Raw genomic sequence first — 15,848 nt, 5'->3', positions numbered from 1 at the left:
GAATCAAATGCCTCTCAAACACAAAGACACAGTCCAGTAAGCCCAGCGGTCTCATCAGACAGTATGTCTCACCATCTCATGTTACAGGATGCCATGTTATGTTTGCTGACCTGACCCTCCCATAACCTTGGGAGGTCTTCTCAGTCATCACTTACCCTCCATGGGAGTGTTGCTGTCTGTCCGGTTGGCAAAAACGACGTCCACGTACTCCAGCTGCATCCTCTGGAGGGAACCCTTTAAACCTTGAATGAACAGAAGAAGAGGAGAAAAATAAGCTGTTTGACAGATGAGTTTTGTAGAAATGTTTTGCAGAGCTCAAGAAAACACAAGGTCTTGAACATTGCTCTAAAGTTCATTTTTGCAGGTAAAAAGCAGAATTAAAAGATCTGAAACCAAAAGACAAGATCAGCAAAAGGTCATACTTTGTATTTGCTCAAGCAGATCAGCCTCCATTCACATGCAAACGAGACCAGATGAGAAATGAAGAGTGCACACAGACTGTGAGAAACGAGGACGGCAGAGTAATAGAGACATGGAAAAGTAGCTGTGTGTGTTGCAGATTAGTGCCAGAGGCTTCATCTTCACCCACTAATTCCAGCTAAAAAATGTACGCTTCCTACCTCTGTTAGAGCCGTTTATACCTTCCCCTCCATCATCTGCACCTCCACAATCTGAGAAACATCCTTTACATGGATCCTAATCTGAGTCTGCACCTTCATTCCGAGCAGCTTCAGCTGTCGCTGGGATTAGCTGGAGTTTAGGGGCTGTGGAGCGAGTCTATTTTTGGACTTGATGAAACGTAACAAAGCTACTCCACTTGCATCTGGACTGGAAATATTCAAATATGCATCCTTTAAAGGTTTAAAGCTGAAATTGCCTTGAAATGTAGGAACAGGCCTCAACGTGTTGTTGCACTTCACCTCAAGGTCAATCAAGGATGTGTCGTTTGACACCCAATCAGGCTCAATAATTTTAAATCAGTTAACCAAATGATTCACTGACAGGTCGTTGAGGTCAGCAGGTGTTTCATCCAGCATTTTCCACACCAATAATCACAAAAACATAGCATATTTCTCCTATAAATGCCATCATCTGCAAGGAAATTGTGTTTAGCTAATTGATGACGATCACTTCCTCCTCTGCTCTCTGCAACCTTCTGTTTCAGAGTCGCTTTCCCTTCCTTCTTAGGTGTATTCATCAAACTTTGTTTGGGAGGAACATTGGCAGAGGCTGCAGTGAATGCTAATAATGTGGTGGAGAGCTGAGTCACTGCGGGAGGTGCAATGCGCTGTGCAGAGGTTTTAAGGGGGACTGAGAAAGTTTTACCGCTACAAGCTCAAGTACAGTCTCAATTAGTCTTAAAGAGGAGCAGATGACGCCATTAACCTCGGCAATAAAGATGCTACAAGTGAACAAGGACGTCTGCAGAAGCTGGGTGCTCTGCTGGCCAACATGGCTTTCAAAACAGTGAGATGAGACACAGAAACAGACCAGGAGGAGAAAATGAAAACAAAGAGAGATTGAGAGGATGAAGGAGGAAAGAAGGATTTGAAAAGGTTACCTTCAATAATGTGTTTTCTGTTTAGGCCTCGCTCTGTTTCAGCTCTGAAATAGCAGGAAAAGAAGAGTTACTCAGGTGTGTTAATCTAATAAAACGCACCACTGTCAAGATTTAAGCAGACCATTAAAAAAAAGGTGAAATTATGCACAAGACACTGAAAGGGTAAAGAGAAAAATTTAGTGCTTTGCAGAAAAACAAATTGACAAATGTTTGCAGAAAGATTTATTTGACCCTTCAGCTTTGTTTCAGGATGTCTCCAAACTTCATTCCCTGCAAACGTGGAGTTTCAGGCGGTTTTCTTTGGAAAAAAACTGTTCACTCGGGCTTTGTGAACCTCGACTCAAACCAAAAGCTGCAGGAAACACCGGAAGAAAAGAGGAGCATCTCAAAAACCCACAAGTTGTCTGATTTAATCAGTGCTTGTGTCTCTGGCTGGGTGACAAGTTCAATATCTCCCTCGTTTTTAGCGGCTTCCTGTGGGAGATGCCTAGCTGTGCCGCTGCTAAATGTTATCTGACATTTACCTCTACATTTCTTGGAGCAGTGCTGCTGATGATAGTTTGTCTGAAAACTCCCAAAACGGGAGTTATCTGTGCTCAGCAGTGTCGGTTGTGTTAAATTGGCCACTTTAAGGTTTTCTGCTTTGATCTGCCACCTAGTAGAATTCTTTTACTTTCATCACCGTGCTTCTTTTTGCTGAATTACCCCCGTTTATTTATTTATTTTGCCTCTTTGTGCACTTTCTCTTTCTGCTTCTCTGGTTTCTTGGCTACTCCAATTTGCTTTGAGCAAAATTACTAAAATTATAAATGCAGAAAAAATGTTGTCTGACATCCATATGATCAAGTCTTTCTTCTTGTGTGCAAACAAGAATGAATGTGCAGCGGAAAGCTGCAATCAAACACAAGCTGAGGAGGCTTGTTAAGACTCATAATCCTCCCACTGTCCTAATGGGTGACCCAGCGAGGAAAGTTGACCATTGAGCAGGGTTGAGTGAGCACCACCTCACCCCTGCCACATGGACCCAAGGGATAAACCATCAACCCTGCTCAATGGTCAACTTTCCTCACTGGGTAACCCATTAGGACAGTGGGAGGGTTAGAGACCAAGTTTACTTCAGCCACTTTTAGAAAACAATTTGCCGCTAAGCAGAAGCAGCATCATGGTGCCTTTGGGCATTTAAAAGTGGTCAGCCCATGCCGGTAATGTGGCGCAATTCTGTCCTTTTCATGAACAATTACACAATGGTGGTTAAAAAGGGGGTGTGGGGTCTCTGCGCTGCCACGGACTTCCCTTTATCTTAAACATATCATGCTTTTTATTGCGATCGAAGCCGCGCTCCTTACGTTGTTTTGACAAGCCGCTCCTGAACGTGTCTCCACAGTTCCCGTGAACTGTCAGGTGACCTGAGCAGCAGCTCTAATGGAGAGAACCTCCTGGAGCTCTACATCTCTCCAGTTTATCATCTCAACTGGTTCTTTTTACAAAAGCTAAACTTACTGCCCATGTTTATTTAAATTTTTCAAAATAGTTGCTAGCATGAGCACAGCAGTAAATATACACGTGATCAAGACACCACCCTCTGTTGTGCAAAGGCGTAATCTTCATTTACATGTCTACCAAGTGACTACTAAATGTGGCGGCAGCATTACACTGATTTGCTGCATGGTGTGTCTGACCCCGGTTTCACACTGAAAGCATCAGTGGCGCGGAACGTCACACCTTCAAATAGAATCCATTGTAGTCTATGGACTGTTTTAAACCAGCAATGATGCTAAAGATAGGATCGGGTTCTATTTTTGTCACGAGCCACTTCTGGGATGCATCAATTACCGCAGTTAACATTGGGTTATACAGGAAATCACACGTGGTTTCAGTGTAAAATCCCTGATACTTTTCAAAATAAAAGTTGTTGTAGTTTTTGTTTTTACAGCACATTTGCAGTGGTTTCTAGTATAAGCGTATGCCTTGTGAATACATCTCTGTGGGAAAACAGCACTGACGCTCCTGCTTAGGGAAGTAGAAGTTAGCTGGAGTAGAGGGGAGCAGAACACAGCAGGGATTGGAGTCTCATTTCCTGATACTCAGACGGCAATGCAACTCTACCACTGATCCTGTTTGCTCTGCAACGTTGTTGTTTTATCTCCACAGATATCACAAGCTGAAGGAATTGTTAAGGCTAATGGTTAGCTTCTACTAGTCCAGACACTCTCTGCTCTCCCCACCGTTGCAAACCAAGATGGGTCTAGTTCTATCGGCAGCCTATAAAGGAAATAGGGGTAGAAGACCGCTTTCACATTTAGCCTGCATGTGAAGCTCACAGTGAATGACCATATTTAAAAAAGAACAAGTGAACTTGCTCTTTAAGTAGTTACTCGCCAAATGAATGAGGTAAAAACAGCAGTGTGAGAAAATTATTTTAAACAAAACGTACTTCCTTTATTTATTTATTAATTTTTTGGGTCAACTGAGGTTTGTCAGACAGGAACAGAACCAGAGGCAGCATGAGGACATGCTGGTGGATGCATACTTCCCTCAGTAAAACCCAGAAGGCTTTTAAAAAGAAGGAGCATGTGACTAAGGCAGACTGAACACAGAATACTTCAACATGACAGCAAGAGTAAATATGACTCGTGGCCAGAAGCCTGTGGGTGTTTAAATACAATATGGAAAGGAAATGGATGGCTGTTATTTGTTGGAGTGTGTTTGCACCTGTTTCTGTTTTATATATATAAATATAAAGGATGTCAAAATGAATGCTTCCAGCAGATAGAAGCAAAGGAAAAAAAAGTAATGTCTCGTTAGTTATTAGTCAGACCATCTAAGGTGGAAAATTCACGTAATGGACAGACACCAAACTAAACACACTTACTTCCCTCCCCAGTAGAGTTTTGTGGTGATCACCAGACTGGATCTCCTGAGAGAGAGAGAAAGAGAGAGAGAGAGAGAGAGAGAGAGAGAGAGAGAGAGAGAGAGAGAGAGAGAGAGAGAGAGAGAGAGAGAGAGAGAGAGTGTTAAGAGTTGTTGTAGCAGTGCCTACATTTGTGACTTCCATTGCACAAGCCAGTGTAACAACCAAACATGTGAGACACTTTGTTCGCTGCATTCAGATGTGAGACGTGCCAGACAGACAGTGCTGCATTTTTCAAACGCGTAACTTATTGAGTCTGAGGACCTACAGAGAAAGTCTTGCCTCTGAACTCTAACAAGAAAACTCCCACACACTCACATCCTTCATGCTTGATTCATCGATAATTTAAACCACATCCAGAGTTGGAGTGAAAGCGGGTACAGAGCTGAGCTGAGAAAGGTGCAGTGCGGATAAGTCCTGATACTGTGCACGTTGTCTCAGTGATGAAGTGACAGCGGGCTCTGTGGAACCAGTTCAATTTAACATGCAGAAATTTTCATCTAACATGTGATTTCATGCCTAATGTCCACCTAACATCCAGGAGGTGGCATGAATTCTCCCCCTGCCACTTCCATCTGTTCATCTCACCATGTAGAGCTTTTGAAAACAGAAACAGAAACATATTAAGCATGCAACTTGTAGTTAGTCTTGCTTTGCTTGATTTGGATTTAGCTGCTATTACATTAAAAAAACATTTGAGGGTCATGAATCAGATAAGTTACAGAGTAATCACAAAACATACCCTCAGATGAAAATACATTTGTTATGTTTGGCATTTTTGCTTTAGAAAGACAATTATAAAAAAATGTTTTCCCTCACAAGTGGCTTTCCAGCCCTGCTTTTAAATTTTCAGAGAAACTTTATTATTTGAAAAAAGGATTTCTGACAAAAAATACACTTTTAGGGTGAAGCTTTGAAAAGGATGACAATTAATTTAATCAATAAACCTATTATTGAGTGCATATCAATGATGAGAATGGGATAAGGGGCTCCCGGGTGCCCCTCTGGGACAGATCCAGTTGGGCATATCATGGACTCCTGGTAACACTGGAACCTGATTTGCCTATCTCAGCTGTCTGTAGAGGATTCTGAAGACGTCTGGATATTTGTGGTGTTGGTGTCAGGTTTCCTGTTCTTTGGCCTAGGAGGCTTTCTGGCTTACCGGAAAATTAGGGAGCTGTCGAGGAATATTGGCGCACTCCCCGAGCTCAGGGATGGATTACACCGCGCTGTGATTCACAGACTCATATAATTGTCGAGATGAGTCGTAAGCTTGGAACTTTGGCTGAGATTCATATGTTGGCACAAAAGATGGATGCCATCAAGGAGCGAGTGGACCAATCAGCACGGATTGGGATAGATTGATTTACGCCATTATTGGGATTTTGAGAGGTTGAGGACCAACGGAACTTTAAGACAGAGAGGAAATTATTTCTGTCTGGCCCCAAAACAATTTCTAATCTGAATCTGGTGCCCTTGAGCCTGTGAGGCTACAACAAATACTCCCCCCTCAGAAGAAATGTGGAATGTTGCCGTCACTATGGCAACTCTGTCTCCCTATCCCAGCCTGGGCGGGACTGCGGGCTGTGAAGGCCGCCGAATCGTTCCAGGAGTCACTGTGCCCTCCAAACCCGAACAATCTCCCTCCCCTGTCCAGACTGAGGTGACCTGCGCTGCTTATCGTGGCTGCAGGCAATGACGTGTGGAGTCCCAAACCCACCACCCCACCTAGTGGACACTTATGTTGTGTGATGTCTGAAGTCTGTTGCATTTCTGTCTGAAGTGTTTTTTGCATAGCAAAGCTGCCCTCCCTGTGGAGGGTAACTCTGAAGTGCTTTTTTTCCCCTCCACCTGAACCAATCCTCATGTAACCCCTCTGATTTCTATTAAGGTAGCGCGACTCAGGGTTGCGAATGACCACTGTCACCAATTCTTGTCATGTGTCTTTGCCTATGTTTGCATGTCTGATCTCAGAATTGTGTGTACTGAAACTCTAATTTCCCTCTGGGATTAACAAAGTACCTTTGAATTGAACTGAATTGAATATGCTGCTTGAATGAACTCAGACCTCAACCAAACCCAAGTACATCATAATTGCTATTGACTACATTATTATTTAACTTTTGCAAGCTAGCCTCATCTCTGCAGGATGAAAAACTGTTTCTTGTCTTTGTTGGTGAATGACCATCATTGTAACAACAACCCACAAATTATAATTATGTACATTTTGGTTATCTCTAATATGCAGATGAGATATGTCCTGCATGCTCTATGGTGCATCTTTTAACAACAAGAGCATTGATTGGACAGAAGAGGAGGTTTGGGTGAATCTTGTGTGTTTCAATCACAATTTTGCTTTCAATATGTAACATTTTACCACTTTAAAGGTGTTGAAGACTCATTTAATCAGTACATTTGCAGTGATTTCTGATAGGAATGAATGCCTTGCAAGTCGTACTGAGGGGGAAAAAGCCCAGAAGTGCCTGGATCAGCACAGACATGTCTGCTGCAGCAGAAAGTGGCAGCAGATCAATTCAATTCAATTCGATTCAAAAATACTTTATTAATCCCAGAGGGAAAATAATTTATGTAGTAGCTCAGAATAATAATAATAATAATAATCAAGTCATCAAAGAGTTATTGTATAGTACAATGGCTGTAGGCATGAAGGATTTCCAGTAGCGGTCAGTGTTGCAGCGAAACTGAAGAAGCCTCTGACTGAAGACACTCTTCCGTTGTAGGACAGTGTTGTGAAGAGAATGCTCAGGGTTGTCCATCATTTTCTTGATTTTCTGGAGAATCCTTCTTTGAATTATCTCCTCCAGTGGTTCCACAGTCCCCAGAACAGAACCAACCTTATTTATTAGGCTGTTGAGCCTTTTCAGGTGTCTGCTTCTGATGCTGCTACCCCAACAGACGATAGCTGAAGAGATTACACTCTCAACAACAGACTTGTAGAAGATCTGCAGCATCTTGCTACAGACATTGAAGGACATAAGCGTCCTTAAAGAAGTGCAGCCTGCTGTGTCCATTTTTATAAACAGCTTCACTGTTCTTTCTTCAGTCCAGTCTGTTGTCCAAGTGAACTCCAAGGTATTTGTATTCCTCAACCACCTCCACTTCTTCTCCCATGATGGAAACAGTGTTTGACTCCACCCTGTTTCTTCTGAAGTCTAAAATCATCTCCTTTGTTTTGTTCACGTTCAAGGTCAGATGATTGTTTCCACACCATGCCACAAAGCGCTCCACCAGTTCTCTGTACTCAGCTTCCTGTCCATCTCTGACACACCCGACAACTGCAGAGTCATCTGAGTATTTCTGTAGATGACAGGTCTCTGATTTGTACTGGAAGTCTGAGGTGTACAGGGTGAAAAGGAATGGTGACAGTACAGTCCACTGTGGTGCTCCAGTGTTACTGATTGCCTGGTTTGATGCGCAGTTCTTCAGCCTCACAAACTGTAGTCTTTTATCCAGGCGATAGTTGAGGCCCCCACCTGTGTCTTCTGGAGTTTCGGGCAAAGTACATCAGGCTGGATTGTGTTAAATGCACTGGAGAAATCAAAGAACATGACCCTGACAGTGCTGTCTGCTTTGTCCAGATGACAGTGGGTTGGTTGAAGCAGCTGGATGATGGCATCTTCAACTCCATCCCCATGGTGATAAGCAAACTGCAGTGGGTCCTCATCTGTCCGAGTTTGCTTTTTCAGGTGGACCAACAGGAGTCTCTCCAGGACCTTCATGATGTGGGATGTCAGGGCAACCAGTCTGTAGTCGTCATTGACTGATGGGCAAGTTTTCTTTGGAACTGGAACAAGGCAGGATGTCTTCCACAGGATTGGAACGTTCTCCTGGGCCAGGATGAGGTTGGAGAGGTGCTGCAGAATCCCACAGAGCTGCTCTGCACAGGCCTTCAGTACTCTGGGGCTGACACCATCTGGACCTGCAGCCTTGTTCCTGTTCCGTCTCTCCAGCTGCCTCTTCACCTGACTTCTAGAGACAGATAGGTGGGAGGGGGAGGTAAATGGGGCAGCAGCATCTCCTGACTTGGTTGAAGACAGATTTATAGAACCAGAAGAGTCCATGACTGTGTTAGAGGACAAAAGAGATGGTGTGTGACAGGAAAATGTTGGATCAGAGGAGGATGGGATGTCTGATTGGCTGGGGACAGGCGAGGAGGATGCTGGGTTTGTTCCTGAACTGAACCTATTGACGGACTTGTTCAGTTCATTGGCTGTGTCCAGGCTGCCAACTGTGCAATCCTTCCTCTGCTTGAAGCCTGTGATCTTCTTCATCCCTGACCAGACATCTCTGATATTGTTCCTCTGTAGTTTGTTCTCCAGCTTCTTCCTGTATGCCTCCTTGCTGTCTCTGATCTTGATCTTCAGTTGCTTCTGTATACTCCTCAATAATTCCCTGTCTCCCTCCTTGAAGGCTCTTTTTTTCTCATTTAGCAGATTCTTCAGTTCACTGGTGATCCATTATTAGCAAAGCATCTCACTGTTCTGGTGGGTATGAAATTGTCCACACAGAAGTTTATATAGTCAGTGACACATCCAGTCATGGCATTGATGTCCTCTTCTCATCCTTGGGAGAGAGTCATCCAATCTGTGATCTCAAAACAACCCTGCAGGACTTCTTCAGCATCCTGTGACCATTTTCTCACAGTTCTTCTTGTCACAGGTTACCTCTGAACAAGTGGTTTGTATTCTGAGCAGAGAAAAACAAGATTGTGATCTGATTGTCCCAGAGGAGGTCTGTTTTGGACATGTATGCATTCTTTACATTTGCATAACACAAATCCAATGTCTTGTTTTCTCTGGTGGAGCAGCTGACAAACTGTTGAAATGTTGGAAGTGTAGCAGAGAGCGAGGCATGATTAAAATCACCAGATATAGCCAAAAATGCATTGGGGTGCTGGGTTTGTAGCTTAGCGACAATGGAACTGATGGCATCACATGCATTTTCAGCCCATGGCTGAAGGTGGAATGTGAACGGTTGCCAAGACAACATTGGTGAACTCTCTTGGCAAATAATATGGGTGACAACTTACTGCCAAGAGTTCAACATCTGGGCTGCAGAGACAACATTTCACTGAAACATGACCTGGATGGCACCACCTGTTGTTGACAAGCACTGGCACTCCACCTCCTTTTCTTTTCCAGCTCCTCTTCAGATCTCTGTCTGCTTGTACAGTCAGGAATCTTGGTGGAGAGATGCTGGAATCGGTTATATGGTCCTGCAGCCACGTCTCAGTGAAACACATAACACTGCACTGCCGAAACTCTGGCTGAGTCCTTGAAAGGGCTTGGAGTTCCTCCATCTTGTTGGCCAGTGGTCTCACATTGCCCATTATGATCGATGAAAGAGATGGATTGAATTTCCTCTTTCTCTGTCTCCGTTTTGCTCCCGCTCTGCACCCACGCTTCTTGCGTTTTAACTCATTTGGGATTTGTGGCTTCAGTTGACACATTATTTCAGCCTTTCCAATGTTAATCAGCTGCTCCCGATTGTAAACCAGCTTGTTGCCATGGTTTCGCATCACAAAAAATGCTCAAAAATTGAAAAAAGCGAGTAAAAATCCTCCAAGCGTCACATCACCAGAAGCAGAGAAGTAAAACGTCCAAAAAATACCATTTTTATTGAGAAACTAGAAGAAAATATGTCCAAGAAAAGGCAAAACTTACATATGGTCAACAGCGCTACTCCAACATGCAGCCACCCAGAGCAGCGCAGTTCCGGAAAGATGGCAGGTTTTGGAGTCTTATTTTCTGATATTTGGTCAGCTTGCCTTGGATTGGATTACATTGCAAATCTACCAGTGACTCATTTTGTGCTGCAACATGGATGTTTTACCTTCACAAAGAACACAAGACAGGAGAGCTTCTGCTGTGTGGTTGAGTGACTAATGCTAATGGTTAGCTTCTGCTAGCCAAGATGTTCAATGCTGTTTCCTGGATGCTAAAACAACCACAGCCTTCCCTGCTGTGAGCCAAGATGGGTGAGTCCAAGAGACCCCTTGAAGTAGAGCGGTCAGAATTTTCAAATCCTTGCATTTCAACATCTATTTTCTGTCAGAAGCTAATGCAGGAGATAGGTGTAGGAGATTATTTTCATGTTCAGTCTGCATGAAAACCCCAGAGTTACCGATTATAATCAGACACAATCATTAGAAATGGTTTTTCAGTGTTTCACACCTTTAACTCTGAGACCGTGGCACTGTCCGGAGACTAGCTGCAGATTCTTTGGGTCCTGCGGGTTTATGATGAATGGGCCTTCTTTGTGCACATCCTGCAGATGTTAAATTTGTCTGGGATGCTGGGAGGTTAGAGGTTGCCTTACTGCCCTCATCTTATTGTTGTGCTTGAGTGGTATCTTTGTAGTGTTTTTTTAGGGTGTTTGTCCAGTTGGGGAATGCTGCTGCTGGTGCTGCTGCTGGTGCTGCTGCTGCTGCTGTGTGTGTGTGTGTGTGTGTGTGTGTGTGTGTGTGAAAGAGGAAAGGTAACACCCTCATGAATGCAAGGTTACTCAGCAAAGCACTGCATGTTAATGAGATGCCCAGAATAATTTATTCCAGTGGAGCCACAGCTGTCTCGTGTAGACGTGCCGGGTTTTAAGTTAGTTCTTTCTGACAATAATCCACCTTTTCCTACAAAATGAAGCCAAAATGACAACGACATCACAGAGTCAATCTTAAAGCAGCAGGTAAAGCCCATGACATTTAGTCCAATTTGTGAAATGAAACATTTGTCCCAAAAAACAAACTAACAAAAAGGCTAATAATCTCCTTAGTTGTTTGAAAGTAAAAATTTTTTCTAGGGTTTTGCATTTCAATTGTATTCCTCTTCATATTTTTATTTTTTTATTTTTTTGCTTTCCTAGCATCATTTCTCCACTTAATTGGGGGTCACGAGTCTCTGCAGCTGGTATTTTGTGGTTTTAATTCTGATCTGAAGTATCTTTGCCACACAGGGTACCTCCAGCACTTCTTCTTGATGATGTTGCCCAGGATTATCTCAGCTCTGTTGGAAAAAATACATAAGAAACACAATTAGCTACAAAAACATAAGCAACACAAACGTTATCTGCCACATCATCTGCAGCTCGGAAACCTGATTAAAACCTACAACACTAAAGGGTAAATGACTCCTGGATTGTATGCCTGAATCGCATCAGCGACCTTGAAATTACGATTCATCCCATCACGGCTGTAACATGTAGTGCATCATTCACAGGGAGGAGATTATATCGGGCAGCGAACATAAAAAAAGAGCCTCCAGTAGTGAATCTCATTATCTAAACCACCTAAAAGACACAGGTACAGCTACTTCCTGCAGGATGAAGTGCATAATTCCTGCTTTGGGGCTATCCTATTTCAAAATCCAATGCCTGTGAAGGAAGAAGAGGAAAGTGGGAACACTCACTTTCCCCCGGAGTAAACTTCAGCCGTATCAAACAGGTTGACCCCGCTCTCATAGGCGATGGTCATCAGCTGCTCTGCCACCTGACACAGATTAGAAAAAAGAGCTCTCGTGAGTGACTGTGAGGTGTAACAAACTACAGCAACACAGACTCCACTTCAAACAGCCAAGAAATCCCCAGAAGACGGCGAAGGAGTCATCACTACAAAGACTACACGGGCTGCTTGTTGATTTAAGTTGTTTACTGCACAATGTGTTTTTCAAACTCTTCTGACCCATTTCTTGAAAAATGGAAATAAGGCCAGATGGGGTAACCAATTTATTATGAGAAAATCATACGTCTGTACTATTTTCTTACTTTTTTTCAGTGATTTTGTTCATGTCTCTGTGCCAGTGCATCCCAGCGGTTATCAGTCACTGATGAGTTGTCCCCAATAACCCCCCCCCCACCCCCGCCTCCCTCCTCTTTCCTCCAAGGCTGAGTTTAGCCACTTGTCCTCTGGCGGTGAAAGATGAAACCTAATCACTTAGCCTTGGTGGAGCCAAAAGGACCAAACGACCTGCTACGATGGTAGAAAGTTGATAATTAAGTTCTGCTCACATCATTTTATATCAAGCAGCAGTAAAGTGCTTCTCCGGGCTGTGAACTGCACACCCATTCACTGATGTTAAAATAATGAAAGCCGCCACACGCTCTGGAGCCATGACAGGTGAATAATAAAGGTGACAAAGTCTTACCTCATCAGAGATCTGACCTCCAAATGTTACCCACGTTCCTGTTGACAAAAATGCCAAAAGTCAAATCTTTGGCACAATCACAAAAAGACCTTCTGCATGTAAGGCAAGACATGTTTTTTTTCCTCCCGATGTGCATTCATTATCACTATGACGTTTTTGGAACGGACACATGACACAGTGCCTCCTGCCCTGAAGCCATCACAGCCAAATGTCAGCGACGTGAGCTTTGGCGGAGATGCATCCAGACGTTTGTGTCAGATCAAACATATTAAATCCATGACACTATATAGATTTATAGACAACAACATAACGTCATCAGAATCAGAATGAACCTTGGTGCTGAGAACTGCTGCCTGCTATTTTATAGATATTACAACAATAAAATCCCACTAATAAATTATATTGTTTCACTCATAGATAAAAAAAATCATAAACTTTATTTAATCATTTAGTTTCATTAATTATTTTGCCTCTTTTCTACAACAGTGAACATTTTAAAAGTCAAAACCTGCTTTTGCTGGGGTTTTTTCCAGAGGACAAACTCACAAGAATCTTCCTTTCGCCAGCAGACATTTTTACATTTTTACTGACAATGTAGGGAATCATTTTAATTCAAGTGGTAAAACATAAATTTGCTATAGCTTATCTTTACTACTAAAATGCTTTGTTTGTGTCTTCTGATGGAATATTCTTCTTCAACAGAGGTTGGCAAACTTCCATTAAACGATTCAAATAAATGTGCACAATTCTGTTTATAAAGCATTTTACAGGCTGTAATTGTTTTATGTGAACAGCATTACTTAAAAAAAGCGAACTTTTGGCAAATCATTGGTCGGTTCTTCAGAACAAGCATTATAATGATTCTTTTTTTAATGCAAACACACAGAGTTCCTTTTCTTTCTCCAAACAAGACAAGAAGAAGGATCTTTGGTAAGGCTATTCCACCTTCTCGGAACAACAAGTCACACGTTACATGCTACCATTTCTCAGTAAGAGGAGCTAATGGAAAACGTGTTAAATCAGTAACCAAATGTGCAGCAGTACAGCAGCAGATTGGTGTAGGCGCAGACTGAATTTGCCCAGCTGGCATTGGCCATAACAAAATCTGCCTGGTTCAACACATCTTTGGAGCTGTGATGACAACTTCTTGAGACTTAACATGATTTGTATTCATTCTTTTGCCCAAAATTTCAGTTTTCTTTTTAAAAAGTTGCTGATTTCCAACAAGAATAAAATTAGTGAAACTTTCTACAATAACTTATTTTTGCGTCATGATTTGATAAGTACGCTAAACTGGTTGTTGCTGCTAAAGTGACGTAAGATGTGTATGAAAGAAATACAGTCTCGACTTCTTTTAGACATAGAATTTTTCTTTGGTGAAGTTTTGTATTTGATATTGTTTTAACCAAAAATACGCCTGTAAGAACGTGATCTGTAAAAATTATACTGCAGAATTTCAGCTTTAAAAATTAAACATTCAGAAGCAAAAATTCTACTTCAGATTTTCAACAGCAAAAATTCCCATTTCAGAAATTAAACTTTAAAAATTCAACAGCAAAAATTCTCTTTCAGATTTTCTACAGCAAAATTGAATTTCAGAATTTAAACTTAAAAAATTTAACTTTAGAAATTCAACAGCAAAAATTGAACTTCAGATTTTCTACAGCAAAAATTCTATTTCAGAAATTGAACTTTAAAAATCCAACAGTAGAAATTCAGCTTCTGATTTTTCAATAGCAAATATTCTACTTCAGATTTTCAACTTCAGAGATTTAACAACTAAAATTCTATTTCAAATGAGGCAACATCCCAGTGACACAAGCCAAAGTAATCGTCACTCGATTAAATCTACACTTCATTGGCGTCACATGATTAGAGAAATGTAATTTGATTGGCTAAAAACCTCTCAACTTGCTTGAGTGACGATTACATGGGTCACCAGAAGGTCACCTCGTTTGCTGTTTAATTTCTCAAGTAGAATTTTTGCAGCTGAAATTATTTTGTTGAATTTTTATGTAGGAAAATTTTGCTTGTGTATTTTCAGTAAAAAAATTATAAAATTAAACAATAATAATTTCAGAGAATAAAAATTCAACGTTTACTTGTGTATTTTAAGTTAAACATTTTTTGGGGGAGAATAAAAATTCTATGTTATAAATTTAATGTCTAAAAAAGTAGTATTCTGGTAAGACTATTTCTTCCATAGGTGTGGAGGCTGAGCACTGAGTCAGGAAAGGGGCTCATAGTTTTAGCACACAAGTAACACTGAAATTAATTAGATAGCTTATAGAATTAGAAAATATTTTATTATTGTCCTCTGCAAAAAAGGTAAAATTGTGCATTTTAATAAAACCTTCCAAAAATAATCATTGGATATCCAACTATCACTAATTCAAACACAAAAATGGCTCCAACTCAATCGATTTTACAGATAATGAACTAAAATATGACGTTTTAGCAGAGAGTCATTCACAACTCATAATCTCAGTGCCAATTAAAGGTGCAATTTGTAAGCATGACATCCTGTGGTCAAATATGGGTACTGCATTCCATTTTTAAGCAAAAATGTTACTTTTCCCACTGCCGTTCGGTGACTTTCATTGCTGTTGCCAGTTATAGATCAGCACCAAAATATTCTAGATGACAAGAAAAGATGAGTCATAGACATTAAGTTAATAAGTAGATAAATAAATTGCAATATGGTGATAGCACTCTTGGATGCTTTACAGTATGGAACACTTATTACACTTATTATGATAACTATATATATATATATATATATATATATATATATATACATATACATATTATATATATAATTATGTGGCATAATTATATATATATACATATTATATATATATATAATTATGTGGCATTAAAGGAAGTGTGGCTGTTTGCCGTCTTGCTGTTAGCTTGCTGTTATAGTTCTGAACAACTCATTAAAGTGTCGTTCACTGAAATTTTTTTTAAATTATTACTTCTCATTATAATCAGTCACTCTCAGGTTTTCATGCAGGTTGAACATGAAAATAGTCTTTCTACACCTATCTCCTGCATTAACGTTTGATAGAGAATAAACGGTGAAACGCTAGGATTTGAAAAGTGTGACAGATCTACGTCACACTGTCACTTAACATTCATTGACTCACACATCTTGACTCACAACGAGGTGGGCTGTTGTTGGTTTAGTGTCCAGGAATTGGCAGAGAACATCTCGACT

General features: G+C 41.3%; 1 protein-coding gene across 1 annotated transcript in view; it reads right to left on the bottom strand.

Moving 5' to 3' along the window:
• Window positions 1-15,848, bottom strand: part of kcnab1b (potassium voltage-gated channel subfamily A regulatory beta subunit 1b) — a 35,941-nt gene that overhangs the window by 7,556 nt on the left and 12,537 nt on the right. The window contains exons 3-8 of the mRNA XM_054739608.2: window positions 12,629-12,666; window positions 11,894-11,973; window positions 11,447-11,491; window positions 4,434-4,478; window positions 1,562-1,605; window positions 156-242 (exon numbers count right to left, since the gene is read on the bottom strand). Coding sequence (XP_054595583.1) covers window positions 156-242; window positions 1,562-1,605; window positions 4,434-4,478; window positions 11,447-11,491; window positions 11,894-11,973; window positions 12,629-12,666 — 339 coding nt within the window. The remainder of the gene's footprint in view (window positions 1-155; window positions 243-1,561; window positions 1,606-4,433; window positions 4,479-11,446; window positions 11,492-11,893; window positions 11,974-12,628; window positions 12,667-15,848) is intronic.

This window comes from Nothobranchius furzeri, chromosome 11 (assembly GCF_043380555.1).
Source record: "Nothobranchius furzeri strain GRZ-AD chromosome 11, NfurGRZ-RIMD1, whole genome shotgun sequence".
NCBI lineage: Eukaryota > Metazoa > Chordata > Actinopteri > Cyprinodontiformes > Nothobranchiidae > Nothobranchius > Nothobranchius furzeri.
The sequence above is the reverse complement of the archived record's forward strand: the minus strand, read 5'-3'. Positions and strand labels throughout refer to the sequence as shown.